Genomic DNA, 24,776 nt, shown 5'->3' on the forward strand with positions numbered 1-24,776 from the left:
GATGAAGTGGGAAGCTGTGGAAAAGTACTATAACCAAATTTATTTAGTATTTTAGGGCCCCTTCACACGCCGTAAGCGCTCGGCTCATTCCGAGCCGTACACACCAACACTTCTAAACACTTCCCATTCACTTCATTGGGAGCGCTCTGCTGCCTCTATGACTTTTTTGGGGAGATTAAATACGGGAAAGTAATAATGCAGATTTTTTTTTTCCCTATTATGGGGTTTATTGTCCACCATCATATTTTTTATTTTTTGCTTGTTTAGTATTTTTGGAGGCGGCAATAATCTTTTTGTTTATTTTTAGTTTATTTTTATTGGTATAATGAGAAGAGAGGGTGATTTGAATTTGTGTTTCTTCTGGTTTCTTAGTTCTCCTTAGAGCAGAGCTCAATATTAACCTAGCACTGGCATGACTGGGAGATTTCAATGACCCAATCGTTATGGTACCTGCTCAGCTCTGTGCTACCTTTAAATTGAAGCCTTAGGGTCAGTGCACACAGAGTTTTTTGGCGCTGAATTTGGTGCTTAATAATACACCTCAAAATCAGCCTCCAAAAAAAAGCTTCCTAAATCCATATACTCTAATTATTGAAGAGACAACCCCTTTAATAGTTTAGATTCCAGTCCTCAGTGAAATAAGTAGGTCATAGTACAATATACTATTCCGATTCAGTTCGCTATGATTTGAATGTTCAAAGGCACTACTTGGAAGTTGTAGCTAGTCAGTCTAAGTCTGGAATAACAGAGAGATGGTGGGCAAACATTGATGTTGAGGAATAACACCTGGCAAAAAATATAAGTGTGCCCAAGACACATAGGTACTTTTTTGTTGCTATGTATGGAATGCATTAAATCTAGGTTTCATGTACCCCTTGTGTGCCAATATATGTCATTGTGTGTGTAATTAATAGTTAACTCTTTACAATGAATTTTGGATCAAGAGGCGGAGGGGAACAGCTTGACTCTTAAAATGTATGAGGCTCAGCAGTGATGCAGGCTTATCAGAAGTGACTTGGCCACTGCCAAAGTAACCGCAGGAATAGGATTTCGTGAAAGGAAATAAAGGAGATTAATAAAAAATACTGGAGTCCCTGCTGTAATTGGCTGTATCTTTCTGCTGCCTCTGATAGCTGAGACTGCACTCTGTTTTATTTAACCAGCGTCCGCCTGGGGAGGTGTGCTCAGATAAGATGAACGAAAACCTTTATCCCTTCCGCACTTCAGTGTAATAGTCCGGCGCTGCTAGCAGACGAGCCAGAGATGGTTTCCTGTTTAATAAAACAATAAATAAGGACGGCCAGAAAATGTGACAACAGATAAGACTCATCTGGCTGTGCGACAAACGCTATTTTGTTTGTGTTGCATGACATGCAGCGGGTCAACCTGTATTCTCCAGCTGTTACTACTAATGCTATCATCCTCATTCATTGCACACACAGTATCAGACTGATTACTCCCAAGCAAGCGATACTATTTCATTCAGTGTGCTGCAGTTATTGAAGTCTGTACACACACTACACACTATAAAGTATATACCTTCTGTTGTTAGAGTGATTCTTGACTTTCTTCTATGACCCTTTTTGTTGATAAGTTGTTTATGTACAGTACAAAGAATCCCCTATTACTGAATGTTCTTCTCGATCACATCATTCTCGATATACTCTCGAAACCACTGCAGGAGCAAATCCCATAAAGGTGACCTAATAATATCCATCATCAAGAACATATCGGTCACATATTATAGGCTATCTGCAAGATAATGGGTTGTCCCAGAGTGTAAAAAACAAAAGTATCAGTAAAAAATGTTATAAAATAACAAGCCAAACATTATTCCAGCTCTAATTCTTCTACAGTGGTCCTCACCATACTCTTGGGGAACCACCAAAGCTTCAACCAGGGATGTTCTAGGGTCTTAAAAAATTCAGTGATACATGTATCAAGGTAACTCCTGAAAAATCTACAGTGGAAATGCAACTTTTCATGTCTGCACCTTCTACCTTACGCTAGGTTCACACCTGCGTTCAGGGTCTCCGTTCTGTGGTTTCTGTCTTCTGCATGCCAGAAGACGGAAACCACAGACCGGGTCCGGCCGTGAGCGGCGGTGAGCGTTTTATGCTCTCCGCCACGAAACCGTTTTTTTTTTTTTAATCCGGACACAGAGTACTGCATGTCCGACTCTGTGTCCGGATTATAAAACCTGGTTTCGCAACGGAGAGCATAAAACGCTCACCGCCGCTCATGGCCGGACATCTTTCTCACCCATTCAAATGAATGGATGAGAAAGAATCCTGCAGGTTTCCATCTCCTGCCTCTGTTTTATGCAGGAAACGGAAACCTGCAGTACAGAGAGGAGAACGCAGATGTGAATGAGCCCTGACTTTATATTGAACAATGCACTTCTTTTATGCATACTTTTATTATAATACATATATTTATGGATGAGGGTGATGAGAGTAGACAGACAACCAATGCAGTGACTGGCACAGACTGGAGGAACGGTGCAGCATTTAGACTGAAAGATGAGCCTGGCTGTTGCATTCAGGATGGATTGCAGAGGGGAGAATTTAGAAAGGGAAAGACCTATCAGCAGGGAGTCAAGTTTAGAGTAAATCAAGGAGACAATAAGGGTTTTTGATGTTTCAATGGTCAGAGCAGGTTCTGGAGATGTTTTTTGAGGTGGAGGTAGCATGAATGTGCAAGTGTTTGGATATAGGGAGTAAAAAAAAGTCAAACATAACCTCATGAGAGTGAGCATGCTGCTTCAGAATTTTGGTAATATCTCGGACTAAAGAGGAAATATTATGGTTAGGTCAGGTAGTAGATGATATAAACGTCAGTACAGTGGCCTAACTAGGAATGGTGGGGCCCCAAGGCGAACATTTGACATCGGTCTTTGAAAGAAATATTCATTTGAGATAGAGGGAAGACATGATGTCATTGGGGTTTTGTAGTAATGCAGGGGTGATGTCACAGGGTGAGGCTGGGTTCACATCCGCGTATGGTATCCATCCGCTTGCAAACAGTTTTAACAGGTTAACGGTTTGGTAGAAAAACGATTCTAAACTGATATCTGAATCGGTTTTTTTTTAGACGGATTAGGGGGCATTCACACGCCCCTGTCAGCCCACCGGGTCTCTGTCCAATTCCCCAGGGAAACTGGAGAGGGGACAGCTTCCCTTTCATTTGAATGGGATTTTAAAGCAAATCGTGTCCGTATGCAGCCTCTCCACGGTGAAACTGTTTTTTCACACGGACACAAAGTCGTACATGCAGGACTAGAGGTCTAGAAGCAGAGAATCCCCTTCTCTTCTTCTAAAATGACTCCATCTGTATTTTTACAATTCCCCAACTTTATCTCTTTCTATGTTTTGCTATAAATAAGAAACCATAAGTATATAGACAAGAAGGCTGCACTATGATTTCCTGTGTGATAGGAGCTTGTCTAATCATCATCAGTAACTGTGATAGGAGCTTCTGTTCTCCACTGACTGACATGGCTGTTAACAAAGGCCCTAGTCTGATATATACAGAAATAAAGGAAGCAATAAAAATAACACAAGACGCTGACACATAAAAAACTACAATGGAACATATGGGAAAGTTTAGTTTTAGGTGGAGTGTCCCTTTGATCTGCAGTAACTGGAGTCTATGGCATTATAAGGCATAGTAAAGGATGTAATTGCCACAACCTGAACTCTATGGAGAGCTCACCTAAGCTGATGCTATGATGTGGAATTTGGACGGGTTCACACCTGCACCTGTTCTCCGCTTTCAGGTTTCCATCTTCTGCCCAAGAACTTGGACAGGAGACGGAGACCGGCAGTCAGTTATCAAACCCATTCATTTGAATGGGTTTGCAAAGTGTCGGCCCGTGATCGTCTTCTGGTGTCTGCGGCAAAACCATTTTTTTTAACCAGACACAAAGTTGGACATGCAGGACTTTGTGTCCAGTTAAAAAAGAGACCAGAAGACGCTCACAGGCGCTCACGGGTGGACACTGACTGCTGGGTTTCCGTCTCCTGCCGGTAGAAGACGGAAACCCACAAAGCGGAGACTGGGTGCCGATGTGAACCCGCCTTCACATATAGATTGGTCTTGTATTTCAATTTGTGGACTTTTCAAAGTGATTTCCACTGAAAATTTGCTAAAAAAATTGGTCTATGGTTGGATAAAGGGGTGGTCTCCTCATAGATTATGATACAAGATAAATTGGTCTTGGGGGGGGGTCTTCTCTGGAGAGGTTTCATTGTATGTGTTGTGACGTGACAATGTAAATGAAGCAGTATGATACTGTGAAGTCACAGATTTACAGTTATGCTACATATTCTTAACTACCTGAAACAAATTTGCGAGAATAAGTGTTAGCCGTTGCCTTCACGGGAAGCAGTAGAGAATTATACCAGAAGCATCTTTCATCTTCACACAGCGGAGGGATCCATTTTATGGGTGAACTATTCCAGTGACTGCGGCCATAAATTAGCTTTGAGTTTGCGATGTCCTCGAGGCTCGCCAAGCTCCTGGCTTTGCCCGTCTTATGTAAACACCAAGGGCTCAGTCACATGGTCCTGATTCAAAACATCAACCCTTTGGCAAAATACTTACATTGTTAACACAAAGCCTGTGAACATGACCGGGGGCTGATGTGGATAATGTATCTACATATAAAAACAACCACTGGGTTGTGTGACATCAAAGGGCAGGTTCCTGGAGTCCCCTTGTCATAATGAATGCAGCCTTGTCAGACACAATATCTATAAAACCCAGATTTTAGTTATGACTCTGCTGTCGTGAAGGAGAGATGAACGGAATGGCATTGAATACATGAAATATTGCAGGAGCAGAAGGCCGCTGGGTTGTCACACACCTGAATATCATTCTCAGCTCAGTACAGGACAATGATTCAGGCCCTGCGCCATTGACTGATTACATATTCTTAATGAATTGCTTTATGCTATTTTGGGACTGGTTTAATTAAATAAATGTCTGGAAGTAGAATATACAGACGGGAGATTAAAGCACGTACCAAGAGTTAACCTTCTCATTGCCAGACAAGGCAGCCTAATAACAGTGTACTCACAGTACCAAGACAATGCGGGAGATACCGAGATATGTGGGGACAGGGGAAAAAATTTTATAACAGTTGTCACACGGTTACATTGACAAGTGAGTCAGGCTAGTTACTATAGATAAACAGCTTAACAACTACAGTCTGTGCAATGGGATTCTCAAGGGGGTTCTCAAGCAACTTATCACTAGCAGATAGTCTTTCTCCAGTTCCTCAACTAAAGGCAGAGTTGCCAATGAACTGCAGGCAAAGGGGGATAAGGAGGCTTAAAGAATTTGATATCCATGTTTTTCTATGACTTTATTGAATAGATTTTTCCACCAACCCAAAAATTTTGGAAAAATACTTATTTTTATATATTCCTCCAAGTGTCTCCACATTTCCATATGCTACTAGGCTCTGTACTAAAATATGTGGGTGGGCTGTGCATGTCTACTGATGTGAGGTTGTTGTCCCCCAATTTCTCAGCACTGTATAGCGGAATATATACTGTATACTGAATGACCACTTTATTAGAGATCTGCAGTTTTATGATGGTACCTTCCCAGTACAGAAATTAGTCATGTGACCCCATAGTGCTGCATAGAATCGAGTTGGCAAGTTCTGTCAATCACATTATAAGTATGGTTGAGCCGATCTTGACTTTTCAGGATCGATTTTGAAATCCAATTTCCAATCATTTTTCATTCGAACCCGATCTCGATCCCAATTCCGATCCCAATGCAAGTCAATGGGATTTTTTTTTACTAATCGGAGATCGGATTTTAAAAACAATTCTATCAATTGATTTTTTTTTAATCACTAAGTAGCCAGAGGATTTTTTTGAATCCTCTGGCTATTTAGCCCCCCTGGTGTCCACTTACCTGCAGAGATGGCTGGTCCGGTGCCTGGTGTTCTCGTTCTTCTTCGCCTCGCTGCCCCCACCTCCCAGGTTAGGTGAGTATGGGCGGGTACAGGGCGGGGAAACGTGACGTTTCCCCTCCCAGTACCCGCCCACACTCTCCTAAGCCACAAGCCCCGCCTTCTTCCTAGCTCTTTAATACTAACCTGGGAGGCGGGGGCAGCGAGGCAAAGAAGAATGAGAACACCGGGCACTGGACCTGCCATCTCTGCAGGTAAGTAGTTACCAGAGATGTTAGTTAGTCTCCCATTAGAATGAATGGACGCAGCCGGCGCGCATTGGGTTAAGGCTGTGTGCCGGCTGCTTCCATTCATTCCTATGGAACCGCAGCAGAGCCTTCACACTCAGTATAGGCTCTGCTCAAAATGAGCAGACCGTATACTCAGTGTGAAGGCTAACATTGTTAGCTTTTCCCACAATGCTTGGCCAGTAGCAAAGAATTGTGGGAAATAATCACTGATCTCGATCCCACCTAAAAAGATCATGTTCGAAATTCTGATCGCGATCGTGAAATTTTCTCACTCGCCGATCGGAATCCAATCTTTTCCGAACACAATCGCTCAACCCTAATTATAAGGTAATCCACATTATGCTGAATTAACAATAAAATTCCAATACTAGGAGAATAATCCACATTATGGCCAGGGCTCCAGTTGGCGTAAATGCTGTGGTTTGCCCACAACAGAAACGCCACAGAAAAAAAACACAACATTTTACAGTCCCTGCAAAGTGGACTGTGAATCCCATCCACATATTGCGGTAAAATTTGTGCAGCAGACATGCTGCGATTTCCAAAGCCATTGCAATTTTGGAAATCGTAGCTTGTCAAATATCTATGAAAAAGCTGGCGGTCTCCCTATAGGTATAATTTAAACAGAAAGTCCAGAAACCTGAGTTTTAGTGTCTCAAATCGCCCTGTTTTAAATCCATCCCTGGCCACAATTAAAAAAATAAACCTTTATACTTACCTAGAAATTAATCTGATGGCTTTCATCGGACTCAACTCTGGTGCTTCTGGCGTCTGCGCAGTTTTTCAGTGAAGTCGAGGACGTAAATCCCGGCTTCATTTTGCAAGTGTCAGAGGTATGGGGCATATGCACTGAAGCTGAGGTGTACACCTTTGTCTTCTGTGAAGAACTTCACCAGCATGAGTACAGTGGTAGGGTAAGTATAAAACTTTTTTTTATTTTTATTGCAGGCACGAATGGCTTTAGTACAGGGCAATATGGGACAAAAAAAACCTGGTCTATAAGGTTTAGTGTCCCAAATCAGCCTGACAGATTCCCTTTGCGTCAGTGTATGTCATCTCTGGGACCCAAGTAGGGCACTTTCATCCCTGGTTGGGCAGCTCCATTCTGTACTTGGGCAATCTCCGACTCTTCAATTGAAATGAATAGAGCAGTGCTCAGTCTGCCTGACCACCACTGCATTCAGAATGTGTGATGACAGCCCCCCATTCTTCAGATCAGTGGGGGTCTGAGCAGTTGAACCTCTACCAATCTGCAAGTTCTCCTATCTATACTCCTACCCTATGGGTAATGATAATGTGCTTTCATGGGACAGCCTCTTTAATTTTTTTTCTAGAATATACCATGGCTATAATTAGATTTGGTATATAATATTCCTGGACTTCACTTGTTATAGAAATATCTAGGTAGTTAAACTAGGTAGGTCGACTGAACTGATTGACTGTATTATATCATATTTTACATTATTATTAAGCAGCATTATCACAGACATATTCCAGCTTAGGCCAGACTGGGGTCAGATAAGTCCCCTTATAATTTTAAGTCTTGAATAAAATACCCAATAGAGTTTATTGGATTTTCTAAGTATAGCAGAATACCATCTGCATACAAATATGTTTTCCACAGACAAATAGGAACCAAATCCCTCCTCTACTTGATTTTTCTATAATAACCCTGCCAATAATTCCTATCAGAATTGCAAATAGCAGTGGTAAGATAGGGCAAGCTCGCTTATCCTTCTGCTTAATTCTCATTTTTCAGTAAGAGTACCATTGACATCAGTGTGGAGCGGAGGAGTTTGATCCAGCTAATGAAATAATTACCAAAAACAAATCTTATGTATGGTCTCCCATAAATAAAGCACTTCATACAGTCAGATACTTCAGTTGGGTTTAGTTGATTTTGTTTTATTAAAATGTCATGCCCTAGACTCTGTCTTCTGTCCTGCTTAGGCCTCGTTCACATCTGCGTCGGTAATCCGTTCGGGGAGTCTGCATGGGGTCCCCCTCCAAATGGACTACCGAATGCAATGGCAAGTGGTGTGCAGTGAAAGCACTCGGATCTCCATAGACTATAATAATATACCTTTCTGTCCACATGTTCCATTGCAGATCGTGTGGAAAGCACATGGACTCCATTATAGTCTGTACACTGATTGCCAAAGCGTTTGGTAGTCCATTCAGGGGGATCCCCATGCTGACACCCCCAAAAGGATTACCAACACAGATGTGAACGAGGCCTTAGATTTAACCCTATCTAGGAGACTCCACCGGAGTACAATGTCATTCACCAAATACCTTGAAAATTGCTAAATGTAAATTGATCTGTTGTTTATATTTAGAGGACCTTTCGCCACCCCCAGCAAGCTGAACAATTTGCATCTTTTAGTAGGTGCCACTTTACTGTTTCCCGCACATTTGGAAAATTTTCTCTAGCCACTGCCATTCTTGAGTTTCAGCACCAATATGCACAGTAGATGCTCCACTGGAGAAGACACCCCAGAAGACACCCACCTGACATTAGAGGAGTTTACTTAGCATAGTGGGTACTGAAACTAACAGCACCAATTGCATAGGAATGGGAGAAACTATTCCAAATGTGCTGGATCAGTAAAGTAGTACCTATTGAAGGATGCAAAGAGTTGGAGTTGGTGGGGATGGTGAAAGGACCTCTTCAATTGTAAAGACATTTAGAGTCAAGAGTTACATTATATTCTAAATCTTGTAAAACTGCATACAAGTATCTCTGTGTATTCCTTCTTATGATACTGTTCTCTGAGTTGGGCTCTTTCAATAAAAAATACAATTAAATAAAAATGTTATATTAAATTTCATTTTGTAAATGTAAATATAAAATACCCACCCTAAAACCAACCATTCACCTCCTACATCACTGCAGGTGATTTAAAGAACCATACACTAGCCCAGTACAGTGCCCAATGGTTCCAATATTCCAATATTTTGTTTATTACAATCAAAATTATATACCTCACTATCTTATCCACATCTGAACATTATTATGCAGACATCTGATATTAAAGCAAGTGAATTTAGTCTTAAAGGGATATCCCCACCTTGGATATTTACCGTAAATGTCCTATAGATGCAAAGAATGAAGTTCTTGTAGCCACTTTCAACAAGTGTATGTATAGCTCTTCCATTCACTTTTCTAGAAGTTTTTAAAACAACCAATAAAGCTGGGTCCTATATTTCAGGTAGAGCTACTTCTCACTGGCTCCTTTTGGGTGCTGGCCTCAACACGGCCACCCAACATAGGATAATTCTGACAGTATCTGACTCTGCAACTCTCTCCTATACCCCTTCTTATGCCTGAGTGGGGTGACTACAAAGGCATGATCCAGTCTCCCACAGACCTGAAAAGGAAGTGAGCAGACAGGACTTGGGACAATACACATCAGTACACATGGACAAAGTTACAGACAACAAAGGAGATACATGGACATAAAACAAATATCACAAGAAACAGTAAAAATAATGACATAACACATCATCACATAGTGTGTAGGGAGGGTGCCCACAAACACAGTATAATGTCATGTTAGTGCTTCCTAACACAGCGTAACCATGGGACCTCCCAACACTGTGTATGGTATGGTCATTTTCAGAATTCCTCACACAGCATATTGCTTCCCTTTTTTTTTTTTTTGGGGGGGGGGGGTTTACCCGGTCCCCAGATTTATTTCCAGTCAAACATTTAAAGGATCAGCGGTGGCACCCACTTCAGCAACATATGAGTGTGCAGGATCTACAGGCCCTGCTACAGTATCTCTGGGTAATTGTGCCACAGGGTACCATAGAGAACATGTATTCCTCCATGCCCAACCAAACCTCATCTTGTATCCAGGCTACAAACAGCCCAACAGGGAACTAGAACCTCCTTTATATGTAAAGTTTTCTTCAATAAAATTATCCTTTTTGCTTTAATGTTGTAATCATATATATATATATATATATATATATATATATATATATATATATATATATATATATCATCATTACCTTCACACATGGGTATAGCAATGTGTAGTATAGAAGTAAATTGTGTTTTGGATAGTTATACCATTGTACAGAAAGAATAGCAGTAAATAATATTTTAGACAGATATAACTTTATATAGTATAGTAGTAAATAGCATTTTGGATAGGTATAGTATTATAAAGTAGTAAATAATATTCTATATATAATATTTTATAGTATGGAAGTAAACAGTATTTTGGATAGGTATAGTATTGTATAGTATATAGTAAATAGAGATGAGCGAGTAGTGAAATATTCGATATTCGATACTCATTTCAAGTAGCCCCTCAATATTGGACTATTCGAACGAATATCGAATCCCATTATAGTCTATGGGGAAAAAATGCTCGTTTCAGGGGAAAAATTCGACTAAGGAGAGTCACCAAGTCCACTATGACACCCCAGGAAATGATGCCAACACCTCCGGAATGCAACTGGGACAGCAGGGGAAGCATGTCTGGGGGCATATAACACACCGAAATCCCAGGATTACCCCACTATCACAGCCTATCAACTAGACACTCCAAACTCAATATGGAAAGTGGAAAAATACTTGGAAACCTTCTTTCCTCTACAATAGCATGGACAGAAACTCACGTTGCCCATGAAGACCACAGTTGGCATAGGCAATGGGAAATCCAACAGCCCCCACCCTTAACTGTCATTGTGTGTGTGTGTGTGTGTGTGTGTGTGTGTGTGTGTGAGATGTGGTCAGACCTCCAAAAATAACTTTTCTGGCCCTTCACATGAGCCCTTCCAAATTAAGTTAGAGGCCCTTAAGCTGAGCTTCCAGCAGAGATTGAGGCCCTTGAGGTCACTTGAGCCTTTTAACAGCATAGTTTTAGGGCCTTTAAGTTAGTTCAGCCTTGCACCAGCGGAGTGTTAGGCTCTTTAAGTGAGTTGCGCCTTGCACCAGCAAGGTTTTTTGCCCTTTGGGTGAGTTGAGCCTTACACTGGCAGACTGCTAGGCCCTTTGGGTGAGTTGAGGCTTGCAGCAGCAGAGTGTTAGCCCCTTTAAAATTGTTAGCCCCGAAAACAGTGGTTGCAAAACCATCACTCTCATTGTGTGGGATTGATGCAGTGGATTGGACTGAGGACCCAAACATTGACCTTGATTTTGATTGTGAAATTGATAACATTTTAACATCAAGTCCTGGGTGTAACTTTTATTTAGAGGACCGCAAAGGTGGAGAATTGGCTGCAACCACTACTACCGGTAATGGTCCTCTAAAACATGCTCCAGTACTTTAGCTGTAGATCAGAAACCACTTTCCCTTCCAACACCAGATTTAACCAAGCTTCACCATCATCATCCTGCTGAGATGGAGCCACTAAAGGAAACCTTGCCTAAACACAGAGACATTTGGAACTGAACAAAATTCAAAGTGTCAAAAGACTTTAGAGACTGTTGAAAGTAATGAGATCCAGAATGAGGAGTTCATCACAAGGCTGACAGACCAAACTCCAAATGCTGCAGCACCAGCAACCAGCACTTAGACTAAGATTGTCTCTTCCTCAAGTAAGGCACAAGATTCTTTGTAACCAGAGCAGGAGAACCCAGTGATTGCCATTGCAGCAGTGCCTAGGCCATCTTTCAGAGCAGATCATTCAGAGGTTGAATTGGAGAAAATAAGAACATTTACTGTGATCGAGTCTTCATGCATATTATTGGGCATTGACAACCGAACGTAGAAGATCCTCATGCTGAGCTCGCCTCATTACTGAACAAGATCAACCAGGATAATCAGGGCTGGAAACAGCCATCAGATCTTACCAAAATGAATCACCCTCGGTTTTGAAAGAAGCCATCTAAACGTTGCACCTTTGAGTTGAGCATTGCACCAGCAGAATGTTAAGCCCTTCGGGTGAGTTGAGCCTTTAACCAGCAGAATGTTAGGCCCTTTGGGTGAGTTGAACTTTTAACCAGCAGAATGTTAGGCCCTTTGAGTGAGTTGAGTCTTTAAGCAGCAGAATGTGAGGCCCTTTGGGTGAGTTGGGCCTCTAACTAGCTTAGTTTCTGGCCCTTTGGGTGGGTTGAGCCTCTAACCAGCATAGTTTTTGGCCCTTTGGGTGAGTTGAGCCTTGTAGCCGCAGAGTTTTAGTTTTTTTTCCCTTGGGGTTATTTGAGCCTCCCAACCAGCATAGTTTTTGGCCCTTTAGGTGAGTTGAACCTCTGACCAGCTTATTTTTTGGCCCTTTGGATGAGTTGAGCCTCTAACCAGCATAGTTTTTGGCCCTTTGGGCGAGTTGAGCCTCTAACCAACATAGTTTTTGGCCCTTGGGTGAGTTGAGCCTCTAACCAGCATAGTTTTTGGCACTTGGGGTGAGTAGAACCTTGCACCAGCAGTGTTTTACTTTTTGGCTCTTGGGGTGAGTAGAACCTTGCACCAGCAGTGTTTTATTTTTTGGCCCTTGGGGTGAGTAGAGCCTTACACCAGCAGTGTTTTACTTTTTGGCCCTTAGGGTGAGTAGAGCCTTACACCAGCAGTGTTTTATTTTTTGGCCCTTGGGGTGAGTAGAGCCTTGCACCAGCAGTGTTTTACTTTTTGGCCCTTGGGGTGAGTAGAGCCTTGCACCAGCAGCGTTTTATTTTTTTGGCCCTTGGGGTGAGTAGAGCCTTGCACCAGCAGCGTTTTATTTTTTTGGCCCTTGGGGTGAGTAGAGCCTTGCACCAGCAGTATTTTACTTTTTGACCCTTGGGGTGAATTGAGCCTTTAACCAGCAGAGTTTTAGTTTTTGGCCCTTGGGGTGAGCCTTAAAGGGGTTGTCCCATCACAAGGATCCTATCTATACTGCTGGTTAATGTGGATGTAAGACTTTTCCTAAATACATTGCTTCAGCAAAACTGCTTTGTTTGTCCACTATCTTACTTTATTAAATTCTTTGTGGCCACAGCCCTGACTTAGCTGCTCATGAGTCAAGTGATGTATCTGCTGCTCTCAGGGGGGAGGGAGGAGGGGCTAAGTGCAGGGAGCAAGCCTGTGTATCTAGCTATTCCTGTGTCTACACCATGTGACCTAGCTTCCTGCTATCAGATAGAGGAGAGGAGCTGCTTTCATTTCTTCTGTTCTCCAGTTATCAGGCTAGCTAAATCAATTGTGTTCATTACAGTGCCGCACCTCCCATGAGGCGACCTGAAGCGAGCGCTTCAGGCAGCACTATGCCAGGGCCTCAGGGAGGGCGGCATTTTTGCTAACCTAAGCCAGTCCAGGACAAGCTGTCCTGGACTGGCTTATCACCGAGCGGTGGTTTGGGGAGGCCGCTGGAGCAGCGCTGCTCCGGCAGCCTCCCCTCACGCTCAGGCAGAGAGCAGGCAGTCTCCGGGCCTACTCTCTGCCGGCGAACGGGGCTAAGCCCCGCCCCTTCACTCGACCACGCCCCCAATCCACACGGCCACGCCCCCGATCCACCCGGCCACGCCCCCGATCCGCCCCCTCCTCCCGGCGGGGGGGAGGGCGGCTTTCTGCAGTTAGCTCGGACGGCGAAAGGGGAAGGTTCATTGAAGGTTCATGAACCCCTGGTTCATTATGGCAGAGACAGGCAGTGTCTGTATGTAACACAGAATGGAGTTGCTGCTGCCTGTACTTCATAGTCCAATATGGGTGGGCGGAGCTACACGTGGATTTGGGGGTGGAGCTAAACGGCAGGTTGCCTGTGAAACCCCGCCCACCAAATGATGCAAGAAACCAGGAAGAAAGAAGATTTTACAGCAGTAAAGACTGATGAGTATGTGAGGTGGGAATACCCCTTTAAAACATTAATTTTCAGGCACTTGGGGTGAGCCCTAAAACATTAATTTTCAGGCTCTTGGGGTGAGCTCTAAAACGTTAATTTTCAGGCACTTGGGGTGAGCCTAAAACATTAATGGGGTTTTTTAACTATTTATTTATGGTGAAGATGGTGGTGTTGGAGGACGAGGATGAGGAGGACGAGGATGAGGAACTTGTGTGCTGGCACAGACACATGGAACTGTGTCTCGTCAGCACTGCTGACGGGACATGCTGGTTGTGGGTCCACAATATGTTATCCACGCTAGCATATGTTCCTGGTGCTCAGGCCTCATCAGCGGGGTACCCTGCACGCTGCTTGATGTTGTGGCACTGCTGGCTGTCCCTCTCCAGCAGGGACTGTGGACTGGAACCCCAGCTGGATTTCCACATCCACGTCCCTGTCCTCATCCCCTTGTGCTAATGACGAGGGGCACTGCCGGCTGCCGTTCTCCAGTAGCTGGACTGTTGACTGGATCCCCAGCTGGATTTCCACGTCCCCGTCCCTTGATGCTACCCTGACGCATCTTTGGCAGGTTCAGTGTATAGTACACTGTTCCTGCAGTGTAGCTCTGAAAAGAGCTGTTGACTACTGTTTTCCTGCCTAGCAGAAGCTACAATCTTTCTCACCCTCAACACAACGTCTCACCCTAACTAACTCCAAACCGCATCTGACACGAATATGGCTGACACTATTCTTATAAATCCGAGGTCACCTGATGTAGCCAGCCAATGACTTTTTCCTATATATATATATATATTTTTTTTTATGCCTACGATTTCCTGCTTCCTGTGCCACCTTCCCTGCACAGTTATTGGTGCAAATAAAGCGCCTGGGAAGGAGGGAGGGGATACAAATTTTTTCCTGCATTTACCGCGTGGTATTCGATCGAATATGTCGAATACCCTAATATTCGGTCGAATACCTACTCTATCGAACGGTATTCACTCATCTCTAATAGTAAATACCATTTTGCATAGGAATAGTATTGTATAGTAAATACTATTTTGCATAGGAATAGTATTGTATAGTAAATACTATTTTGCTAAGGAATAGTATTGTATAGTAAATACCATTTTGCTTAGGAATAGTATTGTATAGTAAATACTATTTTGGATAGGTATACTTTATATAAAAATCATTCCCTGTAGATTTTCCTTCAGGTAGAGATAGTTAATGCTTCTAGTTCTTTAGCGGTAATAAATGGTTACATAATGACTCAGCGGGCTTTTTTCTGTGCTTATGATGTGCATATTTAGTTTGACTTTCTCTGACTTTTCTAATATCATAGATATTCCCATACAATGATTTGAATCTATATCTTGCACCTGTAAAGAATCTTTTAGATGTCTCTGAGATATTGATCTCTGTCCATATCAGCAATGTATTGGTGTGGAGACAGCTGCAATAGGATCCCTCTCCTAGAATGCTTCTTCTCTGCCTTGGTGTTTGTGCTGTCTGACAGATTGCTCTATCACTCATCTTGCAGATAGCAGGAATCATTAGGGCTAATTATATAAGCAATTCTTTTTATTCTTTCACTGATTACTGGGGGAGGGAATGGGAGGAAGTAATGGAGTCTGAAATATCTCTGTCTTTGTACATAGCTCAGATGAATGAAGATATTGCTTGTAACATCCATGGTACAAGATCCCACTGAAAGGCTTGGTAATCGAAACTTTGCAACTGCCGTGATGTGTGAGGCAGCTTTATATTTCTGAGGTTCACTGTCAAAGAGGCTGCAGTAAAAGTATCATGACTTACATATTACGTAGGAGAACCTGTTATATGGACATCATATACAACGTACAGGTTTAGTTGGATATCTGGAAATGGCAAAAACATATCCACAAGAGAGTTCAGAGTATAAGACAAACAGATAGTCATCAGAATTGAGATTTACTGAAGTGACTTTGTACCATGTTTAATCTGAAACGAATGAGATTTGGTTATTGACATGTTCTCTTCTCTAAAATGAATGTCCATCCACTCCTCCAGCCCTATGACAATGTGTTCTGCACTCTCATAACACCAACCAAAATAAATCTAATGGTTTATTTCTCAAGTGGAACCTGGTATTGCCGCTAGACCGGTGGTTTTCAAATTTTCTGATGGCAGAACCCACTTTTGGGTTAGAATAATGTTTGGAACCCCTCCAGCACCCAACTTAGTATCTTTGGAAAAATAAAAGTCCCTGTAAAATCAAAAGCTACATCTGTATTCTTTCTCTACACTGGCTGTTATGTATTCTGCCCCATGTATTGACTCTTGCAGTCATATGACTTGTTCTCCACTTCCTTTGGCCTATGCAAATCTGTTTAAAATTCTAAGAAAAACCTCTATTCACACACACACTTGGAAGCTAAGCAAAGTGTTCTTGGCATGCACTAATTCACTACCTAGCTAGAAATCTGTCTGGCAACTTGCACGCATATCCCCACATCCAAAATACACCCACCTACTCATCTGCTCACATTGATCCCTGAACCCTTGGAGGCCCACCTACTCGAGGCTGTAAGGCACTCTGATCCAGATATGGCCACTGGTGAAGGGTGATGTGACCCAACCAGTTAACCCACGCCATATCTGGATCATATGCACAGCTTGAACCTTGTTAAAGGGGTATTCCCACGTCGCATACTCAACAGTCTTCACTGCTGTAAAATCTTCTTTCTTCCTGGTTTCTTGCGTCATTTGGTGGACGGGGTTTCACATGCAACCTGCCGTTTAGCTCCGCCCCCAAATTCGCATGTAGCTCCGCTCACCGCATAGCGTGATCCTATAGGGCACGTGAAGGGCCTGTGATGTCATCAAAGGGCCCCAAACAACACTATATGCACAATATAGGACTATGAAGTACAGGCAGGAGCAACTCCATTCTGTGTTACATACAGAGACTGCCTGTCTCTGCCATAATGAACACAATTGAATTAGCTAGCCTGATAACTGGGAGAACAGGCTAGCTAATTCAAGTTCAGAAATGAAAGCAGCTCCTCTCCCCTATCTGAGATCAGGAAGTTAGGTCACGTGGTGTAGACACAGGAATAGCTAGATACACAGGCTCGCTCCCCTGCACTTAGCCCCTCCTCCCTCCCCCTGAGAGCAGCAGATACATCACTTGACTTTTGAGCAGATAAGTCAGGGCTGTGGCCACAAAGAATTGAATAAAGTAAGATAGTGGACAAACAAAGCAGTTTTGCTGAAGCAGTGTATTTAGGAAAAGTCTTACATCCACATTCACAAGCAGTATAGATAGGATCCTTGTGATGGGACAACCCCTTTAATGGCTCTGACAAGGATGGCATTGTTTCTAAGGAAAATGCAAGGCCATTTTTCTAATCTACAACCCGTTTATAAAACCTTATTCACACATCTGTGTCTGTTTTGTCATCCATGGAAAAACGGACCCTTTTTATTCATGACAATGTTTTTCAACAGTTTTTGTGTGACTGTAATTTTCTATCCATAATATATTCATTTTCATGTCCTCAGAACATGTCTGTACAAATACACAGTGTCTCCTAGCAATGTCCCATGAAAAACAGACAGTACATAAATCACATCCATGAGCTGTCTGTGTTTCTCCCTGACCCATTGACTTGTATAAGCTTGTTTTCTCCAAAATATGGATGAAAATGGGACATGCCACATTTTTGTTGAAAAAAAGTGTCTGAACAGAAATGTATAAGTCAGTGGGTCTTTGTGCTTTATGTGGAAAACACCTGTATATGGAGGCATGTCCATAGTGTTCATGGAGGCATGTGGACTGTTACTCTGCTTTTCTTCCTAACACGATCAGTCTGCGGCTTGAGATGCATCTTAGATTTATCTTTATGTCAGTGAACCGTGATGATTTGTTATACATCTTGGCTTGTGTGATAAGATCCATGGGGTTGTCAGGTAGTGTACAGAATGTCCAATAGTCACCTGTGTGCCAGTGTCTCAGTGTAATACATAATACACTTGTCATTACCATGCTAGTGGATGGGAGTAGAGGGAACTATTATATATTTTCTGGCTTTATCAGAGACAGTACAGGAAGATGCACCTATATGACAGAAGAAGGGCTGCGTCACTGTGAATATTCTACATCAAGGGGGACCTAAAATTCTTACTTTTTAAAAAGGTCCCTTGACAATCAGATGACCATGAAGGGCCCCCTTATAGGACTCCAGCTGTTAGTAGCTGTGGGGGAACCTGTCAGTAAGTCCTCAGCTTGCCTGCATTACATAGATGTTCTTAATAATCACCTTTCACTTTGCTCCAGGTCCGGATAGAATATGGACCAATACATTTCTATGGCCCCATACCCACATCTGTAGTTATTACAGACCAGTGTGCAGGCTGTAGAAACCTTTAGTAAAATATGGAACAGGTCCTAATACTGTTTGTATTTGTGCTACTGACTCGGCCATACAAGTAAATGGGAACATAAAAATCTTTTTGCAGATTTGTGATTACAGATGACCTACCAATGCAATACTGACATGATTTTTGCAGAATATGGATCTGTTTTTGTTAACAGTAGAAACCACTACATTCATGCGCATGTAGCCTAACTCAGAATTCACTAAAAAGGTGAATAAGGGGTATGTATAAGTATACTGGAATCACACATGGTTCTCTCTATAACCTACACTTAAATCTGTAAAAAGCAACAAGGTTCCTCTTTAAGTTAGTTTTTATAAATCACCCCAATGTCTGCTATTGACACCATATGGCAATCTTATGATGCAAGACTCTAACTGAACATATGGCTCCATGCCCAGGCATAACATTTTCTTATAAGCATTATTTCCATGTGGTATGGGGTTTATATTATCCACTAGAGAAATACTTTTATCAGATTTAGCTTGAAAAACAAGTTATTTATCCTAACAATGGCGACATATAATAATGAATCTGTCGCACTGAAGTTAGTTGTGAATGGATAGATGTAGCATAGCAGAATCTCTTCTTTATAACAGCTATACCTTAATAAATCAATGAGTGTAGGTGAGGGATGTAGCAATTATACCTACAGTCTTACATAGGTATAAAATAGTCCTTTAGTAGATAAAATAGTCCTTTAATAGTCCCACAGTGGGGAAATTTCAGCATGTTACAGCAGCATAGTAATACAGATACAGGATAATACACAGTAATATATTACGGATGTTGACACACATATGCTGAGAAGAGAAGATATAATAGGAGTCCATAGCAGCTAAGGAACAGAAGAAGAAAGAAGGAAGACTTCATAATCATAATCATTTAGTTTTCTGTGTGGAGTGATCTTCGCTTGGTCTGATGTAGATTATACAGCCTGGTCGTGGTTGGAAGGAAGGACTTGTGATAGCGCTCCTTCTCACACTTGAGGTGAAGCAGACGGTCACTTACAGTGCTGCCAAGTGCCATCAAGGTCCCATACATGGGGTGGGATTTGGTCTCCCGCATAGAGCTCACCACGGACAGTATCCTTCTGTCACCCACCACCTGTACTGGGTCCAGGGGGCTCCCCAGGACAGAGATGGCCCTTCTGATCAGCCTGTCAAGCCTATTTCTGTCCCTGGTTGATATACTGCTCCCCCAGCAGGCCACACCGAAAAAGATGGCTGAAGCAACCACAGAGTTGAAAAAGGCCTTAAGAAGTGGCCCCTGGACTCTGAGGGCCCTCCGCCTCCTGAGCAGGTAGAGCCTGCTGTGGCCCTTTCTGTGCCGCGCCTCCAGGTGATCAGCCCAGTCCAGCTTATTATTGAGGAGCACACCCAGATACTTATAAGTCCTGAATATCTCAATGCATGTCCCTTGGATTTCCAGCGGGGTCGGAGCACTTCTCCATTTACTAAAGTCCATCACCATCTCCTTGGTCTTCCCAGCATTAATCCTGAGCTGATTCTGCTGGCACCATTCAACAAAGTCCCAGTTTAAGTCTCTGTATTCCCTATCGTCGCCATCAGTGATAAGGCCTACTATTGCAGAGTCATCGGAGGACTTCTGTAAGTAACACCTGGATGAGTTGTGTTTAAAGTCAGCAGTGTACAGTGTGAAGAGAAATGGGGCAAGAACTGTACCCTGTGGTGCCCCCGTACTACAGATCAAAGTGTCAGACACACAGTCCCGGGCTCCCACATACTGAGGGCAGTTTGTCAGGTAGTCTAGGATCCAGTTGGACAGGTGATGGTCCACTCCACCAAGGTTCAGCTTCTCCCTCAGTAGCCCTGGCTGAATAGTGTTGAACGCACTGGAGAAATCAAAGAACATTAAACACCCTCGCCCCCCTCCAGTCCACCTTAAACTGTGCTGCTCGCTTAATCCACCTCACCCCCCGATCTTCATCGGCTGCTCCCCTCTGCCAGTCCCTCCACTGATTACCCATAGCCCAGCGAATTGAGTTCAAGCTACTAACGCTAACATACAAAGCCATCCACAACCTGGCCCCTCCATATATCTCTGACCTCATCTCCCGGTACCTGCCCACACGTAACCTCAGATCCTCCAACGACCTCCTACTCCACTCTGCTCTCATCCGCTAGTCACACAACCGTCTCCAAGACTTCTCCCGTGCATCCCCCATACTCTGGAACTCCTTACCACGACACATAAGACTGACCCCCACAATCACAGGCTTCAAGAAGGCCCTGAAGACTCACCTATTCAGGAAGGCCTACAACCTCCAATAACACTATCACCGCACTGCCATCTATACAGTCTCCCCCTCTCCTTCTGTCTCTACCCCCTTCCCTCATAGATTGTAAGCCCTCGCGGGCAGGGCCCTCTACCCCACTGTGCCAGCCGATCACTGTTAGTATGATATGTACCTGTATATTTTGTGAATTGTATGTAACCCCCAAATGTAAAGCACCATGGAATTAATGGTGCTATATAAATAAACAATAATAATAATAATTATCCTCACAGTGTTCCCAGGTTTCTCCAGATGAGAGAGAGCTCGCCAACTCTCGCCAACTGTGATATCACTAAGATTTGTATATTATTATGGCTATTTAACATCAGATATCCGCCATTACTATATATGTGTATGACACTCACTGTACTTATAAAGGCATATCTCTGTGTGCACTGGGAAGAAGTAGCAATATTCAGCTGGTCTGGGCTATGGGGGAAGTAGTATGAGGCATTCAGCTGCTTCTTTTGCAGTGAATACAAATGTTATTGGCCCATTGCCCCAGCACTCCCTGGACCGTTCTTTTACTAGGTTTGTCTTGTAATCCTATCAAACGTTCATTGTTGTTTCTGAGATGAGAACCTGTAGGTCCCTAATGTGTAGCATCCTGCCTACTAACTGTATTTAGTTTCCCAAAAGAGTTAATATCTCTTCCGATCTTGTCACTTCACTTATTAAAAGGGAAGAACCTTATTTCTCCAGTCTCTTTTCATCTTCTAGTCCCATCTTGCTTTCTGCAAACAGCTTACAAGAAATGAGACTTGTATTACATACCTGGAGAAATCTCAGAAAGAAGACACAAGTAAAAGTATGCTGGGGAATCCTCCGAGGCTAGGTTATTATGTAATATATTCTTATCAAACATTCCAAGTACAGAAACTTACAACACAAGAAACAAGGTGTTGCAGGGTTTTTGCTGACTAAGAGTTAGACCTTAGTGCTAGGTTTACACACGGGGAGTAGAAAACGCTGCATTTTCTAATAAAAAATGTTTTTACAAGGCATCGTCCACACATAAAGCCTCTCAGCATTAGAGCAGCTCAGATATGACCACTCAGCCATCCCTATATATTCTTCCTCTATAAATACTTGGGCATGCCAGAAATGATAAGGAGGTCTCAAAGCAGATGGGCAAGGGGGAAGAGGTCACATAAAACCAGACCAATCAATTAGATCTTTAATTTTCATCTTAGTGCCAGATTAACTTTTCAGACAAACTAGTTATAGGGATTAAGTACTTGCTTGCTGTGTTGAAAAGACTATGGTTATCATCGGTGTATCCCTATCAAGGTGCAAAAAGTTTTTATATCCATTTGGCATCAATTTCAACTGATATATGTATAACACACTCACATATACATACTATATATATAAAATGACTCTAACAATCTCTGCTATATACATCTCCAGACTGATGCAGGTCGCACAACTATAATACACATGTACATGCAAGCCTATAGAGATATAATGAGGAGGGGGGTATAAACAGAGAGAGATAGCAGCAGAAACACAGGTTTTAGTGTGATGCTGGAGCTAAAAAGGAGTTTTCAATCACTGCCAAAGTACATTATTCACATCAATACTGATCAATACTTTATGATTCTGGGACTGTTTCTGAGTAAGAGAGATAGTTGCAGTTACTCTGCGTAGTATATGGTAGTTGAGAATTAAATGCAAATTCCAAATAGAGGGGGAAAGTGCTAAATAATGTAAAATCTAAGGCTAAATTCACATCTACATTGGAGTCTCCAAAGGAGATTTAGCCACAGATTTTACCTAAAATTGGTGGAGATAAAAGTCCTGCAAGGGAGACTCCACCAGTTTCAGCATATAACCAGCTGAAACCTGACGGGCAACCGGCAGACCACATTATAGTCTATGGGGTCAATGGGTGTCCTGTGGTAAACACTTTTTAAGTGGACAAGTTCCCACTTTTGCACCAGAAAGCCGAATGCTAGTTGTGAGCCAGGTTTTATCCCTTTCATATATTTGTGTATATATAGAGATATAGAAACATCCTCTAGGAATTTTTAATTCTGTTTCTTTCTTTACAATTCATACTCGTATATACCATTGCAATAAATTTCTTGGTGAACTGGTGAATATAACGTTTGAGCAAAGAAAACAAATTCCTTCTGCAATGTCTGAGGTGAAATATTTGGCCTTTACTGTATAAAGAAGAGACATTTCCATGATATTAGTTAGTAACTTACATCTTTGCTTCTTTCTGCAGAAGAAACCACATTCGAGGCTGGAGTAAAAGTTCAAATACACAGCCAGACTGAGCCGCCATTCATCCAGGAGTTGGGGTTTGGCGTGGCCCCTGGATTCCAGACCTTTGTGGCAACTCAAGAACAGAGGGTAAGCAGATTGTATTTCTTTGTTTTATGTGCAGATAACTTGCTGGCCTTCATGTCATCCCACTATACTGAGAGAAGAGGAAATCACTCGGATTTGGTGTAAGATATACAGAAAAGCCTCCTGAGCTGCAGTCACTTAAATCCATACAGAGCAGTGACAACAAGGGATCAGGAATTGACACTTGACTTTTCTTATCGAGCGTATTAGCTCTTGGAATGTAGATGGGAGCATCATACCTCTTTTTACGGTTGGCTAGAGACAATGCTAGTGAGAAATTAGACAGCAAAGTTTAATGAGCCTCCAGTATAGAAAGCTGAGGAGCTCCATCATGTCTACATTAGGATGTCATCACTCCTTACACTGCGTAAATGACTTAAAAATGAATGTTGTCTATGGCTGATTGATGTACTTATGGAGACGGCGAGGTGCTGGCCGGGGAGAAATTTCCAGGTGAATGTTCCTGTATCCGCCTTAATAATGAGACTGCAAAATTAATTTTTGATTGATGCACTTCGCCCACGCTCTACAGTCAGATGGGGATGAAGCTGGAAACCTTGGATTATACATGTCATTGCGTATAATGTGAGCTGGACTTTTTAGAAAGTAAACCACTTATACGTATTGTCAGATGGAATTTTTTTGAGTTTGACCAAAATGAATGCTTATAAAGGTTAAGTTAGCATAAAACCAAATCACAAAGTTCTACATATTAACTTGAATATTTTAGAGGTTGTTATCCTGCACGAACCGTTCCGTAAACCCAATGCATTCCTGGTCTCAGCTGGAGATGTGGTCAATATTTAAGGTAGGTGTGATAGATTATGGCTGGAGGATATAAAATAAAAAATAAAAAAACACCCTCTCACATTCTCATTGGACCGGGTATTCATAATGTTTAGAACATTTGCAGGCTTGCTAGGAAAATAAACTACCTTTACAGACATACTTTGAACCCAACAAGGCCAACTTGAGGTTAATGTGCCTGTCTTATTAGGTAACCTATAACCAATATGACTGATAGGAACCATTACACAGTCCAGTCATATTAATGTGACCACCACCTACTTTTGACGTCAATGTTAAATAACCAATCGTAGAAGGCACATGTCATCAGCCATCTGGGTGCACTCATCATTGTGGAAGGCACAATGTATCAACACAAGTATGCATCTATCCTTGCGGACCAGGTTCACGCCTACATGTGAAATGTTTTTCCTCAGGATCTACCAGCAGGACAATGCGACGTGTCATAAAGCTCGCAGTGTACGTGCATGATTCGAGGAACACCAGGATGAATTTACCGTACTCCCTTGGCCAGCAAATTCCCTGAACTTGTACCCAATCGAAAATCTGTGGGACCACCTCGATCGGCTTGTTCGCGCCATGGATGCGCAACTGCGTAACCTAGCGCAGCTGGCCACAGCACTGGAGTTGACATGGCTCAACATCCCAGTGAACATCATCACAACATCCCCTCTCTTCCTGCACGTCTCGCAGCGGTCCGCTCAGTGAAAGGTGGTTATTCTGGATTTTGACAGGTGGTCACATTAATGTGACAGGACTGTGTAGAATAGAGTTATATAGAAAAAAAGGTTTGATCTCAGCACTCCAGACTGGTTGTCTTATTCAGATCATGCCTCCATTTTCACATGGAGCCCCAGAGTCCACTGATCACCATAGTTGCCCATTTACTGGCCTTTCTCTGTGAGATGACCCTCAGACCCCA

General features: G+C 42.6%; 1 protein-coding gene across 2 annotated transcripts in view; it reads left to right on the plus strand.

Moving 5' to 3' along the window:
* The window catches only part of ASIC2 (acid sensing ion channel subunit 2), a 560,786-nt gene that overhangs the window by 468,598 nt on the left and 67,412 nt on the right, over window positions 1-24,776 (plus strand). For both annotated transcript variants that reach the window (XM_075277142.1, XM_075277141.1), the window contains exon 3: window positions 22,923-23,050. In XM_075277142.1, the coding sequence (XP_075133243.1) occupies window positions 22,923-23,050 (128 nt within the window). The remainder of the gene's footprint in view (window positions 1-22,922; window positions 23,051-24,776) is intronic.

Source organism: Leptodactylus fuscus, chromosome 6, assembly GCF_031893055.1.
Source record: "Leptodactylus fuscus isolate aLepFus1 chromosome 6, aLepFus1.hap2, whole genome shotgun sequence".
Taxonomy (NCBI): Eukaryota; Metazoa; Chordata; class Amphibia; order Anura; family Leptodactylidae; genus Leptodactylus; species Leptodactylus fuscus.